Raw genomic sequence first — 18,059 nt, forward strand, 5'->3', positions numbered from 1 at the left:
GAAGTATCCAGAATCTAAAAAGAACAGTCCAGGACTATGAGATTCTTGATTTATACTAAAAGAAATGCTGAAAAAGACTGTACTCAAATTAGCAAATTGAATTCAAGTATATTGCCCAAGCCAACATAACGCAAATGATTGGAAAGTGATTCTCAACAAAAAGCAGACAGCCAACAAAAGTCCGTATATCAATGCTTTTTTATAAAACCTTTAACAATTAAAAATCATGCTTAACATTTCTAATGCCATCACACAGAAAGGTTTTTTCCCCTCATACAAATAATACATCTACTGCTGAGAAAGGGGCTATCAATCATGGTAGTAGTTTGCAAAGAAATATCACAGTATCAATTTAGTCCTCAGAGAGATCAGATTTATGCTATGTTAACTTATCATTAACTCCATATATGCTTAAAACACTCACAACTCTGAATACAGTTAAATAAAACCACAAAAAAGCACCACAAACAATAACAAAAAACACCACCCCAAAAACCTACCCAAGTTTTGATAGCCAGTTACTAATAAGTGAAAGCACTAATTTAGAGGGAGACTCCTACCAACCTAGGAAAGCTCAGGTTCACCTAAGAAGTTTAAGGCTCACTGTTTATAGCTTCCAAAACAACAGGGTTTTTAATCAAATACACATGAAGTTTTTAAATAAAGGAGAAAAACGCTCTTTTCTCATAAGAAAAATTTTGAGAAAATTAAAGAAACCTAAAAGGCAGTATTTCTTTAGGTACATCTATAATTTCTGATTTCAACAGAAGTTGCATAAAAGATATAGCAGTACATATTATTACTGGGCCATTAAAATCACAGTACTTTGGTCAAGTATCACTGTTCCCCTTTTGGAAAGTTCTGAGAAAAGCAAGCAGCATTCAGAAACATATTAACTTCGCTAAGAAAGTTTTGCATCAAAATTCTGCTTTTAAACCTTTATTTTTTAAACAACAACAACAAAAAAATTGTCCACTTAAGAAAGTTGTCACCATCTTACATTTCAGAATACAAAACTGAAAAAAATCCCTATTAAAAAAAAAGACAGGACTTCAGCCAAGTATTCAGCTACTTATTGCTGTAGTTGTAACTCAAGTCCATTGAAACCCTTGTGTTTTGGTCGTTTGTAGCGAAAACATGTTTGGAATACTAGCAGCAATAGAAAACCCCTTTAAAACCTAGACACAGTTACACTGTTGAGTGAAAATTAGCAGAAACCATAATCATTGGAACATAATAAAGTATCCTGTAAAATTACAATTGAATTGGCAGCTAGAAAAACAGGGTTGATTTAAAATGCTAACCCAAAGCCTTATGTGGGCCTATGCCAGTAAAGTCCATTTTCCCCCACTAGATAAAGCCGAGAACTACGACACTACTTGAAACATAACAAATGCAGTCTTCACTCCGCTTCAGTGCCTCATCTCCCCCAGCCTTCTCCAACAGGTAGAATACAGAAGATTGAAATAATGGCCAATTCCAAATTTAGGTGATATGCACAAATATACTGTTGAACAAAGTTTGGACAGCAAACAGTACACCTGAGTTCGGTCATACAAACTAACTTCTGTAAATAGCGTTAGACGAATATATCCATGTCTCTAATATGAATCTAGATGTATTTTCTTACAAAACGCATTAATAGAAATCTCCAAGCAAATACATACCATACAATAGCAAAAGCTTTAAGCCCCATTTAATAAGATGACTTTCAGATTAAAAATAGAAGGCAATTAAGATTTACTCAAAATTACAATTAAGAAAAGCATTCACAGTGCAATATCGAAACTGTCACAAAGTTAAGAAAATACTGATATCAAAGTACAATCACAATGTTAAAGTAGACAAAACTAGCATATCTTGTAAAATTAAAAGGAATGAACACAACATAGGGGACATCTCACATCTCATGTCCCTGCTCTACATATCTCATTTCCTAGTCTTCAGAGTCATAAGCGTGTCTTTTGGACATTGGTAGAAATCTTGTTAAAACTAAGAGGTTCATTCTTCTTTGTAGAACAGATTTCAAAGCCCAGTTACTTCTTGAAGATAGGTTCTTCATCACTGCACAATTTCGAAGTAGTGCAATATTGCCATGATGTGCTGAGGCATGAACACATAGCCTGTGTAGAGTGCCATTCCAACAATGGAAACTAGCATGGAATCTGAATTACAGTTGAGGAAAAAAGCATTTGAAATAGGAAGTGCATGAGACATCACAAACTATAGCATTAAAACTTTACCGGTTACTATCTTATAATGTTATCTTTTTCAATCAGACAAGGTCAACTGCATTCAGAAATTACAGCTATAGGAAGAACCTACTGAATACCCAAAACCAGAACACCAGTAGAAGCAATTAGCTGAATTGCAAAGGATGCCTTGCAAGTTATCCACTGCCTTGTCACAGACACAAGAGGACAGGCCAGAGCACAGGAAGCATGATGGAGAACAGAAAACGGGCACTTAGAAGACACAGGTTTTCACATGCATCTTCCTAGGTGTTGAGCAATTCTGCAGAAGCCAGCCCCATCCAGCCAAGCAGAAAAAAGTCAACCATCACAAAAATCCAAAACAAAACAAAACCACAATAATATGATAGCTGTACTGAATACTACCATTCTTATTTGTGGATGACCTCATTTTTAAGCAGACAGCATTAGATGCTGATCTCAACTTCCTGGAATAGAATGACCTAAGAAATTCAATTTACGATGCACAAAACACATCTGGTGTGAAAGTTGTACTGTTAGCATAATAGTCAGGAAACCTCACATCCATTTCTAGCTTCCAGTGTCCTCTAGGGCTCTAAGTCACTACAATATCTGGTCCGTTTCTCCATCAGTAGTACTTTACTATAGCAGATCACACTGCAAAACAAACTTTACGTGAAGCTATTATCTAAAAAATCTTAAGATGATCACTTTATTAGCTGCATGCCTAACAGAAGTGAGACAATAGCTTATAAGTATATGCACAACTGGATTTTTGTTAAGCTCTAGGGCTCTTGAAGCTTTATCTAAAGACATCAGATTACTGAAAGATTACACCACTGAAAGCTTAAGGTTTCAGAAATTCAAAAATAATGGAAATTAATAAAAATCTGTTGATTTCATCCAACTACCTGCAGAGATTCAGTAAACTTAGACCAAAGCACTATAAAAAGCACTGGAGATTAACAAGCGTGATAACCCCAGACAGCAGTACTCAGTTTCCGCAGGTGAAACCAGAGGAGCTGTGCATGCTCTGCATCTTCGTGAAATCAAGTCACCACACACAAGTGTAACAAATGCTCTATGACTGACTTCCCTATGGCAGAGCAGAGGTATTAGCTGTGCTTATTAGAGCATACTAGCTGCTCAGTGTATTTATAGTCCCGGAAGACAGTAAGAGATACTAAAATGAAGGTCAACACATAAATCCACGTTTCCGTATCAGCGCTCTCCTCCGATGCTGGAGCACAAGCAGCAGTGTGACATGCAGCAGAGCCACACACCATTAGCTCCCAAGGCCGTTGTGTCTGCGCTGCAGCCGTACACCACCTGGCAGACATGGCCCACCCACGGCCAAAGAGTCCAGTCTAAGGACAAAAAAAAAATTTTGCTGATCTGAGATCACAAGCGATAGTTGTGCCACTCATTACATTTGTCAGTTATGTGGCAATTACAATATGAGCATCTTATGAAAGTAAATATGCATACACTTTCACTTAAGTTAAAAAGGAAAAAAATATTCATGACTAATATAATTGCAGGGAAAACAAAAATTAAGTTTCCTCATGAAACATAAATGGCATAAAAGGAGAAAGGTTAGTTAGCAAGGAATATATTTTGAAGGTAAGAACCCCTAGCTAAAGAATCGTGCATGGTAAGTCTACTAGAAAAGTAGTAAGTTTTTATAATCTCCATTTCTACTGACTTGACACAGGAAAAAAATAAATGTCTGATCACACCACTGTAACTTGGGCAACCACTCTTACATAACAAAAGTGAGTTTCTTTACAGAACTGAGCAGTATGTCAGTAAAAGCACCTTCTCACTAGGACTTGCACCCTTCTCTTTGTTAATGTTTTCATTCATTTCTCTTTGCCTCAGCGTTAACTGGAGATGGCTCAGGGTCATTCACACTGAAATATCGTTTTAAGTCAAGATCAAAACAGCCACACTTCAGAGAGGAATACTTGCAACGCCATAACAATACTTGAGAAAATATACTACTGCTAAAAAAGGACCAGGTAAAGAAGAAAACCTGCAAATAGTCTTGATACAGATGCCTTTACATGAGCATCTATCAAGTTCTTCCACTCCAAAAGAGACAAACTTAACAGTTCGAGGATTAAATACCTATGTAAGAAAAGCCACAAGACAAAGCACCATGAAAACCTAGGCTTGCAAGGTTTCGCAGCGTGCACATTTACTTTCCTCTAGGCAAAAATACAACAGAAAACACTAAAGACACCTTAACAAAAAAGCTCGGGATTTCAGTACAAAAGCCGGAACTGCCATAACTCTAGAGATATAAACTTGTGCTGGAGGAGAAACGAACTAGGTCGCCAGACGCCCGGACACGGGATGCGAAACAGCTGAATGAGGATTATTCCCAGATCGGGCAAAATATTAGTTTGGGAGGGAGAGGAGCTGAGCCCCTGCCTGCGAGGAGGGGACAAGGCTCGGTTCCGAGCGGAGGCTGCCGCTCCTCTGCCCACTGCGTGCTCCGGCCGCGCTCGGCGCCTCAGGCCGGCTGCCCCCGGCCCCGCGCCGCTCCCCTCCCGGCCCGGCCCGGCCCGACCCGACTCTCCTCCACGCCCAGCAAGCCCCGCCGGGGCAGCGCCCTCAGCACGGCCACGGCCGAGGCGCTCCCCCGGCACCGCGCCCGCCGGCCCGGCGGAGCCGCCACACCCGCCCGGCCGCCTCGGGGCAGCCCCAGAGCCGCCGCCGGGCAGAGCGGGGTCGGCGGGCAGCCCCCAGCGCCGCGCACACACACACACTCCGCCAGAAGGATACTGAAAACGGTGCGTTCCCAGGGCTCCAGCATGTAGAGCGCGGTGACCAGCAGGTACTGGTAGTACAGCCACGACATCTGCTTCAGCGCCGACACCAGCGCCATGGCGCTCCCCGCCGCCAGCGGCACCGCGCCGGGCCCAGGCCGAGCGCAGCCGGGGCGGTGCAGCCGGGACAGCCCTCCCCCGGCCCCGCCCCGCGCCCGCCGACACGGAGAGGCCGCGGCCTGTGGGGCCCGCACGGGGCGGTGCCGGTGATCCCACACCCCGACAGAACGTCTGGGGCACCCCCGGCACACCGGTACCTCGGCCCTCCCCGAGGAACGCCCACATCGGGCCCAGTCTCATTACATTACGCGGCTGGCCCTGAACCTGGTAACCTGCCAGCCCGAGTCGCACCTCCTGTTCAAATTTGATCTGGGAATCGCGGCAGACCCGAAGCCGGTGCTCGGCAAGGCCCACGGGAGGCATGTTAAAAATGCTCTGCACAGGCCTTCGGTTTCGTTGTCAGACGGTAAAGCCCACCCAAAAACATGGCTCGGATAAATGCGACCTTAAGATCGGCCAACTGCGATGACATTGATCCGTATGAATAGAAAAAAGAAAGAGGTGATAGATCAACTGTTTACTGTGACTGTTGCTAACTTTTCACTTCCCTAAGGCACTTGGAACCAGAAACCAGAGGGTGTGGGACGCCCCTGCCCTGACTGCTAATTTGCCTAAGACTCATAAGAAATTCCCAGAGAGCAGTTTGGGACCACATGATTAGGAAGGCTCCTGGCAATTTATACTGCCACTCTAGAAGGCACAAGTTGAAAGCCAGCTGGAAAGGGATGTACACAATCATCAGGCACCTTAACTAAGCAGAGCATGCATTGCAACCACCAGGCAGCAGGTCCAGGTCACCAGCCAGGACCTCATTTGCCAAGTGTGCACACCGTAGCCGCCGATTAGAAACTGAAGTCGACCCACTATACTCACTCTGCTTGGTAAATCAATTTGCAATTATGTCACTGAGCAGTGATTCTGTTCCTGCAGCCACCCCACCGCTACCTTCACCTGTGCTGTTTGTACAATGAAAAACAAGGAAATACAACCACAGGAGGATGCACATATGAGTTATTTACACAGCTGCAAAATAAAACTACAGGACCAGGAGATTACTGTGAAAAAGAAGAGCAGCTGGCAGACAGAACTTAAGACTGTACTATTTCTTGTGGCAGGAATCTGAAAAGGAATTTAATTCACCCAGAAGACATTTAGACACACTTTGCAGGTTTATTAAAAGACAAGTAGAAATGAGAGCACTCACACAGTTAATACCCCCACACAACTGCCTACAGGAGCTGTTGCCCCTACCCAAGACTGCCATTGCTTGTTGCAATTGCTGCTGGAGGAGCCCTGTGTTGGTGTAGCTGCTTGAAAAGGCAGTGGTAATCATGAAAGGCGCCTTTCTGTATAAACATGTCCAAAGTTCAAGGACAAGTGGGGTATTCAGCACAAGTAAAGCATTACTCCCATTCTAAGCTGCAAGAGCATTGTCAACATGGAGCAAACAAGTCCCAGTCCTGTCTGCTCCTATGATTCCTAACAAGGAGCTCTGCAATTCAAGTGGTAAGGCAAACAAACCGCAGCAGCAAGAAAGGACCTGGGATAAGAGGAAAGGTGATATCTGGAGGTGTGCTGTTCTTCAAAATCCCCCACTGCATCTGCCCTAACACCCCAGGTGGGTGGCCCCTTACACTTTTTTGGTGTGGTGCATATTCATGAGAGGTTTTTTTGCTAGTTAGCCCCTTCAGAAAATGGACAATATTCCTATGTGTATAGTTTCCCCTCCTTCACCAGCTCCGTTTTACCCTTGCTTAGGGACTGTCATCACTTAGTAATAATCCTGATACCACCCACATCAGTTCTTGAGCCCTTGAACTACATTCCCACATGCTCATGTTCCCAGCAGGTCAGTGCCAAGACCCTTAACCTAGAGAGCCTTCATGCTTCACCTGGAACATGAAGAGAGCTACATCGAGGCCAGCATTCCTGAAAGCACAGACCATATGCTCTGTATCACATCTGTTCCTCCATACTTCTACCAAGAAGAAACAGTTCTTCATACATTCAAAATTTTCCTTATGCACCTCCTGGCTCATGGCACACAGTAACAATTTCTCTCACTTTAAATGATCCCACAGCTATCTAATACTGCAAGTCGGACACTCCACTAAGGAGTCTGACTAGTAAGTAGCAAAGCTGAGATTGAGATCTTGTTTCAGGCATATCCCAAACCTCAGAACCTGCATGGCTCCATTTTATTTGTAGGTTGCACATGCAGAGGAAGGCACATCATACTGGCCAACCAATTAAGTGTTCAGCAGCTGCATCAACAGTTCTGTACTTCATCAAGCAGAAGATAAGTTTCTACTGACTTGAAAATAGTAATTCAATGTTTTTCTCATGTAATCCTGACAGAAGAACCAACATGTTTATTTCTTCCTAATCTCATTAACAGTGTAGAACGAGAGTGTGTACATTAGTAAAATACTACACCAGGGACTACAAAAGGTAACCAAAGAGTCACAAGATTTTATTATAATCTAAGGCACAAAAGAAGTATGTTCTTCAAGTTCTTGCCTCCTAAGTTCAAATATTTCTGACAATTCCTCAAAGCACATATAACAAATTATTCCTGGTACTATTACAACAAAAAGCACAAAGATGAGATTTTTTTTCAGACCATTGCTCAAAGTAAACTTAAAAACATATCAGGCTATAGAGAGGAGATTTACTATAAAAAACAAGAGTTCACCTCTTAGGCATACACCTGGAAGAAGAGAGGGAAGGATCCATTGTTAACTATGCAGTGGCTTCAAAATATCAAGTAGCAGAAGCTCTTTAGGCTTCCATAAAGAAGATGTAAATGTACTAAAGAAACAGAAAAAGCATGCAAATTAGCTCTATGGTCATAGATCCGATCATAAATTTCTTCTTAAAGTGTGTCATCGTAAGGAAAAAGGACAATAAAGTTCAGTACTTTCTTCGTATACATATTTATATGTAGAACACTCAGCTGTATTATTAGACATTAATATGCTGATTTAAATGATCCATTGCAGAACAATCCATGCCAGCAAACTCCATATAAGCTCATTTTCCACTCTATATAAATGGAAGTTTCAACTTTTTGAGATCTTAATGAATGAAAAATCCAAATATGGTGACAATTCCTTCTTTATCAAAGTGTCCTGGTTTTGGCTGGGACAGAGTTCATAGTCTTCTCAGTAGCTTGGATTTAGTATGAGAAAAATGTTCTCACGAACACTCTGATGTTTTGGTTGTTGCTAAGTGGTACTTATCCTAAGTCAAGGACTTTTCAGTGTTTCATGCTCTGCCATTGAAGAGCTACACAAAAAGCTGGGAGGGAGCATGGCCAGGACAGCTGACCAAACTGGCCAAAGGAATATTCCGTACAATAGAATGTCATGGCTCCGTATATAAACTGGGGGAGTTACATGGAAGGGGGTCGACTGCTGCTCAGGGACAAGCTGGGTATCAGTCAGCAGGTAGAGTTGTGTTGTGGGTGGGCTGACCCTGACTGGATGCCAGGCACCCACCAAAGCCGCTCTATCACTCACCTCTGCAAGTGGACAGGAGAGAAAACATAGGGAAAGATCCATGAGTTAAGGAAAGGATCAGGAGCGATCACTCATCGCTGTCATGGGCAAAACAGACTGAACTTGGGAGATATTAATTGAATTTATTACTAACAAAATCAGAGCAGGATAATGAGAAGTAAAATAGATCTTAAGAAAACCTTCCCCCCACCCCTCCCTCCTTCCTAGGCTCTACCTCCTCCCACCCAGTGGTGCAGAGAGATGGGGAATGGGGGTTACAGTCAGTTCATCACACATTCCTGCCACTGTTCAGGGAGAAGAGTCCTTTCCCTGTTCCAGTGTGGGGTCCCTCCCACAGGAGACAGTCCTTCACAAACTTCTCCGATATGAGTCCATCCCATAAGCAACAGTTCTCTACAGACTTCTGCAACATGGGTCACTGTTCCACAGGGTGCAATCCTTCAGGCACAAGCTGCTCCAGCGTGGGTCTCACAGAGGGTGACAAGTCCTTCCAGGAAACCTGCTCCAGCGCGGGCTCCTCTTTCCATGGGTCCACAGGTCCCTGCCAGGACCCTGCTCCAGCATGGGCCTCCCATGGGATCACAGCCTCCTTTGGGCACCTGCTCTGATGTGGGCTCCTTCACGGGCTGCAGCTGCATCTTTGCACCCCTGTGGACCTCCATGGGCTGCAGGGGGACAGCTGCTTCACCATGGGCTCCAGAACCTCAGCTCCAGCGCCTGGAGACCTCCTCCCCCTCCTCCTCCACTGACCTTGGTGTCTGCAGAGTTGTTCCTCTCACATATTCTCACTCTGCTTTTCTCTGGCCACAACTACTTCTGTGCAGTAACTTTTTTTCTTTCTTAAATATGTTATCACAGAGGCATTACCACCGTTTCTGACTGGCCCAACCTTGACCAGCAGTGGGTCCATCCTGGACAGCTGGCACTGGCTGTCAGATATGGAGGAATTTTCTAGCAGCTTCTCACAGAAGCCATCGCCACTACCAAAAGCTAGCCACGCAGTAGTGCATCACTTACTTTCTCTCTCCCTTCCCTTAGTATTATCATCATCATAATCATATTTGGTTTCAGCTATTAAATTGTTCTTATCTCAACCCATGAGGTTTACCTTTTTTTCCAAATTTTCCTCCCCACTGAGGGAGGGGGGAAGTGATCAAGCAGTTGTGTGGCTTAGTTGCCAGCTGAGGTTAAACCACAACACAAACCTACCTGTGTGCAAATCTACCAAGAACACAAGCCTAAGGACACCCAACATGCTGACTTAGAGTTGTTTATCCCGTGCCATAAACATGATCAGTGCAGCTACAGAGAACCAGTTACTGTACAGTATTTATTCCAAGGAGCAGTTCTAATACATACTCAGATAATGGATAGTATATATACAGGGAATGATCTTCATATACAGATTTTACATATTTACAAAATTTTAAATCCCCAATGATGAAACCCCCTGATGGTAGAAAAGAAACTGCTCTCAAATGCACGCAGTTAACTGTATTCCTTTCATAAAGTTTGCAAAAGTCCAACCATTACAAAGTTCTCTGATGAAAATGCACATTTACAAGACCACAGTTTAAAAAGGCTAACATGCCTGCATTTCTGACACTTCCCACATTCTTAAAACAGTGCAGTAATTTTCCCCCCTGCATTTGCACATTAGGAGTGGCTGGCTAGAACATTGAAGAAGTGAAAAACTTCATCTTTATCCATTACTGCCACTTCAGTTGAGCATTCAGTACATAATACTGGATGATATACTTCCTCCTCTTCTTGATTTGATTGTACAGAGCTAGTTTCTTTGCTGTGCTTCATTTTCTTACTTCTGCTCTTTACCTTCTTTCTGTATTTCAGTATTTCCTCTTTGTTAACAACGCAGTTCATCACAAACATTGCTCTGTACTGTGTTTTGTAAGATTCATGTCTATGGAGAAGGGGAGAAAATCTGTTACCATCACTGAAAATGGGATTAAAGATAGGAAGTACTATGACAAAGAGCTGAAAGCCAAATAAATATGACATTCTATAAACAGAAGTCACAACTACAAAAATAATAAAATCATAGAATTGCAGCCATCTGCTATGTTTTTAAGGCATTTTTTAAAAAAATGCTGGCTGTTGCTGAAATAACCAGCCTGGAGTACAATGGTACTGGTACTGCAGAATTATGCATTGCTACATATAGCTGGCAATAGGCAAAAGATCAGGAGTGCAAATGACTCAGCTACTGGCACTGACATCCTAAAATGTCTTGCAAGTCTGCAATTCCTTATTTATAAATAACAAGCATTAAGACATCACACTAGAAAAAGCATGTCTATAGTAAAACATAAAACGCATTTTCAGCTGTCATCAGTCTTAACAACTATATATCTGGAGTATGTAGCAAAACTCAGGGCTTTTGTTCAATTTAACACAATGTCCCTAGGGTGCAGTTTTACAGCAGCTTAAACCGACATAACAGTGGCTGCAGAAGTCCTACCTTGACTTCTGCTAGCTTTACTGCTTGTATAATGTTGTGCTGAGCTATTTCAGTTGATTAAACCGAGGAAAGACCAGTTTGGCAATAAAAATTGAGAGTTTTCTGTCAGCTTAGCAAACTGAAATACTTAATTATAGAACAGGGTCAGGAAGTACAAGTGCCAGCAAAGCAGACAGAGAAAAATAGCACCCAGTAGATGATTTAAGGCTGCTGTGGAATTTCATCCTCAATCATCAGAAATACTCAGTAAATAATAAATAGCTTATTCCTCATTTCACAAGATTTTTTTCTCCTGTTACTCTCAGTTCAAGAGTCCTCTCCTTAGCATAGGGTAGGCAGCACTAACTAGATTTGCGATGAAGATACTGGAGAGCAGCAAACACAGTATGGATTCTCATGTAAATCCTTTCCTGGCACTTTTAAATGTATCTGAAAACCACAACTGTTAAGACTCAAACCAAGTAAGAATTCACTATCTTGATTTTGCTTAATCCTCCTTTAACAAGGCTCTTTTACACAAAAATAACCTGTAATAGTTTCATGCCTCTGAACATCAAGCAAATAGGTACAGATATATATCTAAAAAAACCCCAATCTGCCTGAACTACCTGCTTAGTCCACAATTATTTTTTTTTTTTTAAAGTTTACCTTGTCCACTTTGGTAAAGTTCTACCTTATTCTTCCACATCTCCCCATTGTAGGTTAAAGTGATCATCATTCTTACAAACCAGCATCCAACTCTAAACCTGATTCACACCTACCTGCCTTCTCTTTATTAGTGACACTTTGCAAGACAGAATTGATAAAATCCGTTGATCAAACTGAATACAATAAAAATACTCCTGACTGAAAAAAGACATTACAAAAAGACCCTTATTGTTCACTAGTTACCTCTGGCAGTCCAGGCATAATGTTGTCATGCAAGCAGGGCAATTCAAAACAGCATCACTATTGGGGACAGGTGCAGGTTTTGCCTGCTGCCGTTGTGGAGCTCTTCTTTGGTTACGGTACCTACCAATGCAAGAAAGGAGGAAGGAGAGACAAAAAATTAATTACAGGCCCTTGCTGTTGGTCATATCAAGTCAACTGTCAAACCTTTTTTACATTAAAATACACCATAAATAAAGCAGGGGGAAAGCACATACCAGTATCTTTTCATTTACTTTGTACAGGTAATTTTCATTTGGGGAGACAAATACATCGGAATGAGAATTTGTGCCTGATAACCCTCTCCTCTGACAAAGGAGATATCTCAAGTGCAATCTCTGCAGGCAACATACATTAATATTATCTTATTCAAAAGATATACATGGAGAATTTTACTTCAGCTGCAACAACCATTTTTCTACTTTACCCTTCAAAAAACCCTCAGTAAAGCAGATTTGTGCTGTTCCTATTTAATCTGAACATTTTGTGGCTTGCTAAATTCAAAGTTTCCAAAAATTTCCAAAAATTTCCAAAACTAGAAACATAGTATTTAGTAGGAATAGATATTAATTAACAACCAAATTATCTTACAACTTTTAACTCACAGCATGATTCTTTAGATGAGATCTACAGATAAAACTGGCTTACAGAAGTCGGAAATCTTGATTTTAAAAATTGCAAGTTTTGTGCAGTTTTACTCAACTTCCATTCCATACACATTAAACATTTTATGGGCTTCTAAATTTCATATGCTGTAAGTTATAAATAAAAAATAGTTTCGCTGGATGGACTTGACAGCATTGGCTTTTTCTCTACATTCACCATTTTCATTTAAAATTCTCAGTTGATATTAAGCAGCCAAGGATCGTCTCTTACCCTCTCCTCTGTGAGTCTACCCACTCTTGGTCTCTACTGTCTTCCTCTGGGTCATACAGCAGTTCATCATTGGAAAGAATCCGACGTTGCTGATGTTTTCTGTTTTCCCGCACATCGTGTGTATCTGGAAAGATTTGTGCAAGAATGTGTTACATCCATCAGGCATATGATAATTCTCTACTTAAATTATCAAAATACTTTTTCAATTTTCCTTTTCCATCCTCCCAATAAATTTAAACTTAAAGGTCTAGCTCATCTCTCCTCCAAATAGATAGCCCCAAAGCATTAACACACCTTACATACACTGGGATACATCATCAAGTTGCAGGAACTACACTGAGATTATATAGGCTGCTAATTCCCCCTAAAAGGCTGCCTTCAGGAACAGCCTCTTGACCCCCCCAAGAGAATTCTACAGGGTCTGAGAGTGAGAAGTACCATAAAGATGCCCTCCTCTCTCCTCTGTCATTTACCTGTTTTATCTTCATCCTCTGAATCAGAATCAAAGTAAATATCATCATAGTATTTTGAAGTGGTGGCAGGTCCAATCTGCCCAGTACTTGACGAAGTACCTGTGGGTGCAATTAGAGAAAGAAATGGTAGGAACACGCCAACAAAAGGACAGCAAGTACACAGCCCAGAACAAACCTTCACTTTCGTTACTCTATCCAGAGTGCTCTGCTCTATCTGGGTGTCTTAAGTAACAGCTCTCCCAATTTGTTCCCATATCCTGATCAGTCACATCACTTGTGTTATTTCACTTACAGGTGAAAGCTGCAAAGCTACTCCTTCCCTCTGAGATGAACCTCAGGAAGGTTTAAAGGAAGGTTTCTCCCAAGGTACACTCCCTTTAGGCACAGAGAGCACCACAACAAATATGCCTATCTCTGCCCTATGTAATACACACAAGACACTCCACAAATCTTTAGTCATGTGAAAGAAATACAGGTGTAGCACATTGTTTCACAAACTTTGATTACAGTAAAATTCACTAAAAAAGTCCCCCAAAATTTTCAGGGCCACAGAAGTTCAAAAAAGACCTAGATGAACTGCCAAACACATGCATCATGGCCTGTCTGCACCAAAACTCCTATCCTGTGCTGTATGGATGTGGTGGTGTAAATATTGCTATATATTCTTAACTGAACAAAATCATATTTGGCCACTAACATAAATAAAACTAATAAATGCGTTGAATGCAGAGTGAAGTCCCCAGACTGATGTGACTACTACACTGATTCACCAGGACATTAAGAACACTTCGCAAGTTGTTTTGTAATAAGTAAAAACATACCCTAGTCAAATGCCAAAGCATCCATCTCTTGCACCCATAATATACAAATTCCAGAACATGGGTATCTTCAATACAGTTTTACTATTTGCTGCAACAATTATGAGCAGGTAAGGCAGGAAGCGATTAATATTTTTCCTGTTTCCCCCAAGCGATTCAATATACCAGATGCTATTCCTTTCTTCAAGAAAGGCCTCCAAAGCTTGACAGCCATCCAGAGCCACTAGATAAAGTACAAGAGACTGCAGCCTGCTCAAGAGACTTCTAAACACGCATGAAAGAACTTAAGAGGTATCTCATGATTTTTATATGCAAGCAGTTGTTAAGCATGATTTACCCATTTCTGGTGATTTCCATTTGCCTTCCATAGTTTTCATGGTGGTGTTCAGTTCTGCTTCCATCTCCTTTTGGAACTCATCATCACTGGAAGACTCGCTCTCCCCAGTCAGGCACTCTCGTATCAGCTTCCGCTTCTGGTCAGGAGTGCCGTGTAGGAGCACATCCACCTCATCCTCTGAGCTACAAACATTTAAGCGTTACACACCTAATTGTTACAACCAGTTTAAAACACGGACACAGTGACTTGGAGAACAAACACCTGAATTGTGTGGGTTCACTAGAAAACATTTACTCATATCTTTATGGAAAACGTACTTATTAAAAGACTTTATTAGATTGGTGATATTAAAACTCTAGTTTAAACGCAAAGGAGCTTCAGCCGACTGTGTCCCTGCAGCTCCCGCTCCGCGCAGGGGCCGTTTTAACACACCGCCATCGGTGCGGTCAGAAACGTGAATACGCCGCTTCCAGGGAAGGAAATCCCGCGGCTGTTACGAGGCCGATCCTCCTGCACCCCGCGAGCGGCCCAGGGCCGGGGGTAGCCCCGGCTCACAAGGCGCGGCCTGGCCCAGCGCCCGGGCCCGGAGACGCCAGGCGACAGCGGGGCCCCTGCCGCCGGCCCGAGCCACCTCGCGGCCCGCAACTCCAGGCGCCCCGGGCTCGCCCGCACCTGCTGAGAGCCCGCTCATCATCGCTGGGCTCCTCCACCACGTACGGATCGTCCTCCTCCCGCAGGCGGCTCATGGCGGCACCCGCCACAGTCCCGCTGCCAGGCCCGGCCCCGCCCCTTCCGCGCGGCCCCGCAGCTTCCGGCGGCCGAGCCCGCCCGGCCCCGCCCCCGCCGCCTCGCCCGGCCCCGCGCATCCCGGGCGGCCCCGCCGGTCTTCTCCCTTTGCTCCTTGGAGTTGCAAGTCTTCGGGTCACGTTTTAAGCACTTTGCTCCGGCGTTACCGAGCCGGGATTAGAGTTTTAAGAGACACACCCAATACCAAGAGGATTGAAAAAAGTTTAATGAGCTAGTAACACTGAACAGCAAAAACTAACCTAAAAACTGTTCCCACATCCTACTTAAAATATTTACAATTTTGGTAACTGTATATACATTGTCATCTTTGTCCCTTATAGTCTATTTATAGATGAGTTCCTTAGGAATTATACCTGTTATATTTGGAAGATGAACAGCACAGTATTAGTGCAATAGGCATTGGTGGGAATACTCTGGACTAGGCGAGTTGCCAAGAGCCATTGGGCAATGGCCATCGAAGCCTGAGGTGATGCGTACACGAATCAACACACAATGCAAACTCCTCTGCAATGTTCTGATGTGCAAGGCAGCAGGGTAAGTATACTACACTGTGCAATTCACCTTATTTGAGAAAAAAACAAAACAAAACAAATCTTTCACCTCTGGTACAGGGCATCTGTAACCACAGAGACATTGACTTACACTGATCTGCACTTCCAAATATACCATTCACCCAAAATTCTGCTGCTCCACTGAAGGCCTACAAACCCATATAAAGCAGCAATCCCACTGTGAAGAGCAATTCATCAAGTAAAGCCTAATTTTACAACATCTTGAAACTACACAACAGAACAGCACCTCTTGGAAAAAATCTGTGGTTCAAGTAAGAGACACAAATCAATACAACTATTAAAACTGGCTTCATAGTTCTAAGTTCAGTTAGCAGAATGAGATCTTTTTCACACATTCCTTCATAGGGGATACCTTCACTTTTTTTTCTGAAGCAAATCTTTTTATCTCTATCACAGTGGGGCAGTATTACCTTTCATAGATATTTTATGCACTTTCTGAACTCCCTTCCACTACTACTTCACTTTTCTGGAAATAAACCCCCAAGAAGTTCTCTATAAAGTATTTCTGCCAAAGAAATTGCAGAGTCAGCCACCAAGCTCAAAACAATTTAAGTACACTGGATAGGAAAGACACAGACAAAGAGATAAAACCTGAGAATGCAAGTGAAAAAGTACCGGGCGAGTAGTGTCAGACCAATCCAGTACTTAGTCAATGGTTTTTACGTGATGAGTAGAGAAAAAAAAAAAAATCTAATTTACTAGAAAATATAAAGCTTACAGATGATACAATGTCTGCATAATTTTAGAAAAATCATTGATTTCATGGTTTATTTTACAATAATTGGATTAGTCTACAAGTTAAGGCAAACATACTAATGCATCTGCTTTTCTTTTTAAATCATAGTTATAAAGGTTACACAAAATTCTCCAAAATTTCTAAGAAATGTTCACAATTGAAAAAAAGATAAGTATTTTGATATCAGTACATGGAAAAAAACTAAGACAGTGTATACAATGTCATTATAGTAACAATATTGAAATATCTAATGGTAATATTTAGGCCATTTGAACAATGTGTTTCGAATGGTGAACTTCAGAAATTACTTACAAAGGTAAATAAGATTGCAGCTGTATCATAGTATTCATAACATGAATATGATTACATTGGCTATTTTCACAAAACCCGAGCATTTGTTTTCTGAACAATGAAAGCATATAATGATTAAATAAACAAGAATATGTATGTATAACAAGTATACTGTTCATATAGTCTGGAGCTACTTTCAGGTGTTTGTTCTAATTCTTTTGAAAGAAGAAGCTTGCTTATGTGCACTTTGTCAAATGTTTTCTCCGGGGAACTGTAAATGCCTATTTAAAGTTATGAAAACAAAATCCAGAGGAGGGCAGCCCTTGTTAGTGGGAGGACGGACGGTAGCTTATGTGTCACCGTTTAACACTGCCAGACAGCTCTGCAGAAGCTGTAAGTTACCCTGTAAAAATAAAGAAAAATATCACCACATTTCTTTCTTTTATGCTTGTGACAGATGTTTTTTAAATAGCAATACCAGCACTAAAGCAGAACAGACAAGTTTTAAGCATATGGAAAAATACTTGTGTAAGAAACTTTTATCCTAAAAGAGTTTTTTGAATGTAGGAACATGGTGTCATGGAACTAAATGGAGCCAACTTGAGATTCAAAAATAAGCACTTAGTACCATTTTCAGGTTTTCTCCTCAAGATCTGGTCTAGTCACAAAAAACTATTAACTGCACAGCACTCTCTCAGGAATGAAGTTCATAGCTGCAAAATTTTAATTTTTTTATATAGCAAGTACCATTAGTCTGTGACTGGAATATGATTCCCAAAGTGTAAGTATGCATATATTACACTCAGAACTGCATTTATCAACAAGTATTAAACAATTCATAGCATTCAGGATTTCCTTGCTTATAGCAGCCATCCCAGCTCACAGCTCTGTTCAAGGACAGCCCTTGTTTGAAAGACAGCAGACTGATTTACCAGTTTAGCCAGGTGATTTAGCCATCAAAGTTGAATTTAGCAATAACATCTGGAGCTACAGAAGTGATTATCAGAACATTACCTCAGCTTAACTCTAAACCAAGCTCTGCCCTTCTTTCCAAACACAGTTTTTAATCTTATTTAAAGCATTCTGATTATACCATAAACAGACTGATTTTCAGG

At 41.8% G+C, this 18,059-nt stretch overlaps 3 protein-coding genes across 4 annotated transcripts in view; all 3 read right to left on the bottom strand.

Moving 5' to 3' along the window:
• Positions 1-923: 923 nt before the first annotated feature.
• Positions 924-5,199, bottom strand: SPTSSA (serine palmitoyltransferase small subunit A). Its single transcript, XM_064658587.1, has 2 exons — positions 5,004-5,199; positions 924-2,165 (listed from the first exon to the last, which is right to left on the bottom strand). The coding sequence occupies exons 1-2, from the start codon at positions 5,104-5,106 to the stop codon at positions 2,062-2,064; spliced, it is 207 nt and encodes a 68-aa protein (XP_064514657.1). The 5' UTR covers positions 5,107-5,199; the 3' UTR covers positions 924-2,061.
• Positions 5,200-9,941: 4,742 nt separating this feature from the next.
• EAPP (E2F associated phosphoprotein) lies at positions 9,942-15,346 on the bottom strand. Its single transcript, XM_064658586.1, has 6 exons — positions 15,211-15,346; positions 14,539-14,720; positions 13,384-13,482; positions 12,911-13,034; positions 11,999-12,118; positions 9,942-10,549 (listed from the first exon to the last, which is right to left on the bottom strand). Exons 1-6 carry the CDS (start codon positions 15,282-15,284, stop codon positions 10,285-10,287), a joined length of 864 nt encoding a protein of 287 aa, XP_064514656.1. The 5' UTR covers positions 15,285-15,346; the 3' UTR covers positions 9,942-10,284.
• A 186-nt stretch (positions 15,347-15,532) lies between these two features.
• Positions 15,533-18,059, bottom strand: part of SNX6 (sorting nexin 6) — a 28,439-nt gene continuing 25,912 nt past the window's right edge. Inside the window, exon 14 of one of the 2 annotated variants that reach the window (XM_064658585.1) lies at positions 15,533-17,347. In XM_064658585.1, coding sequence (XP_064514655.1) covers positions 17,294-17,347 — 54 coding nt within the window. In that variant the 3' untranslated portion in view covers positions 15,533-17,293. The remainder of the gene's footprint in view (positions 17,348-18,059) is intronic. The other variant, XM_064658584.1, reaches the window with a different exon arrangement.

Source organism: Pseudopipra pipra, chromosome 6, assembly GCF_036250125.1.
Source record: "Pseudopipra pipra isolate bDixPip1 chromosome 6, bDixPip1.hap1, whole genome shotgun sequence".
In the NCBI taxonomy this organism is placed as follows: Eukaryota; Metazoa; Chordata; class Aves; order Passeriformes; family Pipridae; genus Pseudopipra; species Pseudopipra pipra.

Coding starts and splice junctions, on each gene's coding strand:
- EAPP (XM_064658586.1), bottom strand. CDS start 15,284: ATGAGCCGCCTGCGGGAGGAGGACGATCCGTACGTGGTGGAGGAGCCC. Junction 13,035..13,383: donor AGAGGATGAAGATAAAACAG/GTAAATGACAGA, acceptor AAATCTTTCCAG/ATACACACGATGTGCGGGAA. Junction 10,550..11,998: donor TTATGCCTGGACTGCCAGAG/GTAACTAGTGAA, acceptor CCTTCTCCATAG/ACATGAATCTTACAAAACAC.
- SPTSSA (XM_064658587.1), bottom strand. CDS start 5,106: ATGGCGCTGGTGTCGGCGCTGAAGCAGATGTCGTGGCTGTACTACCAG. Junction 2,166..5,003: donor CTGGGAACGCACCGTTTTCA/GTATCCTTCTGG, acceptor ACTGTAATTCAG/ATTCCATGCTAGTTTCCATT.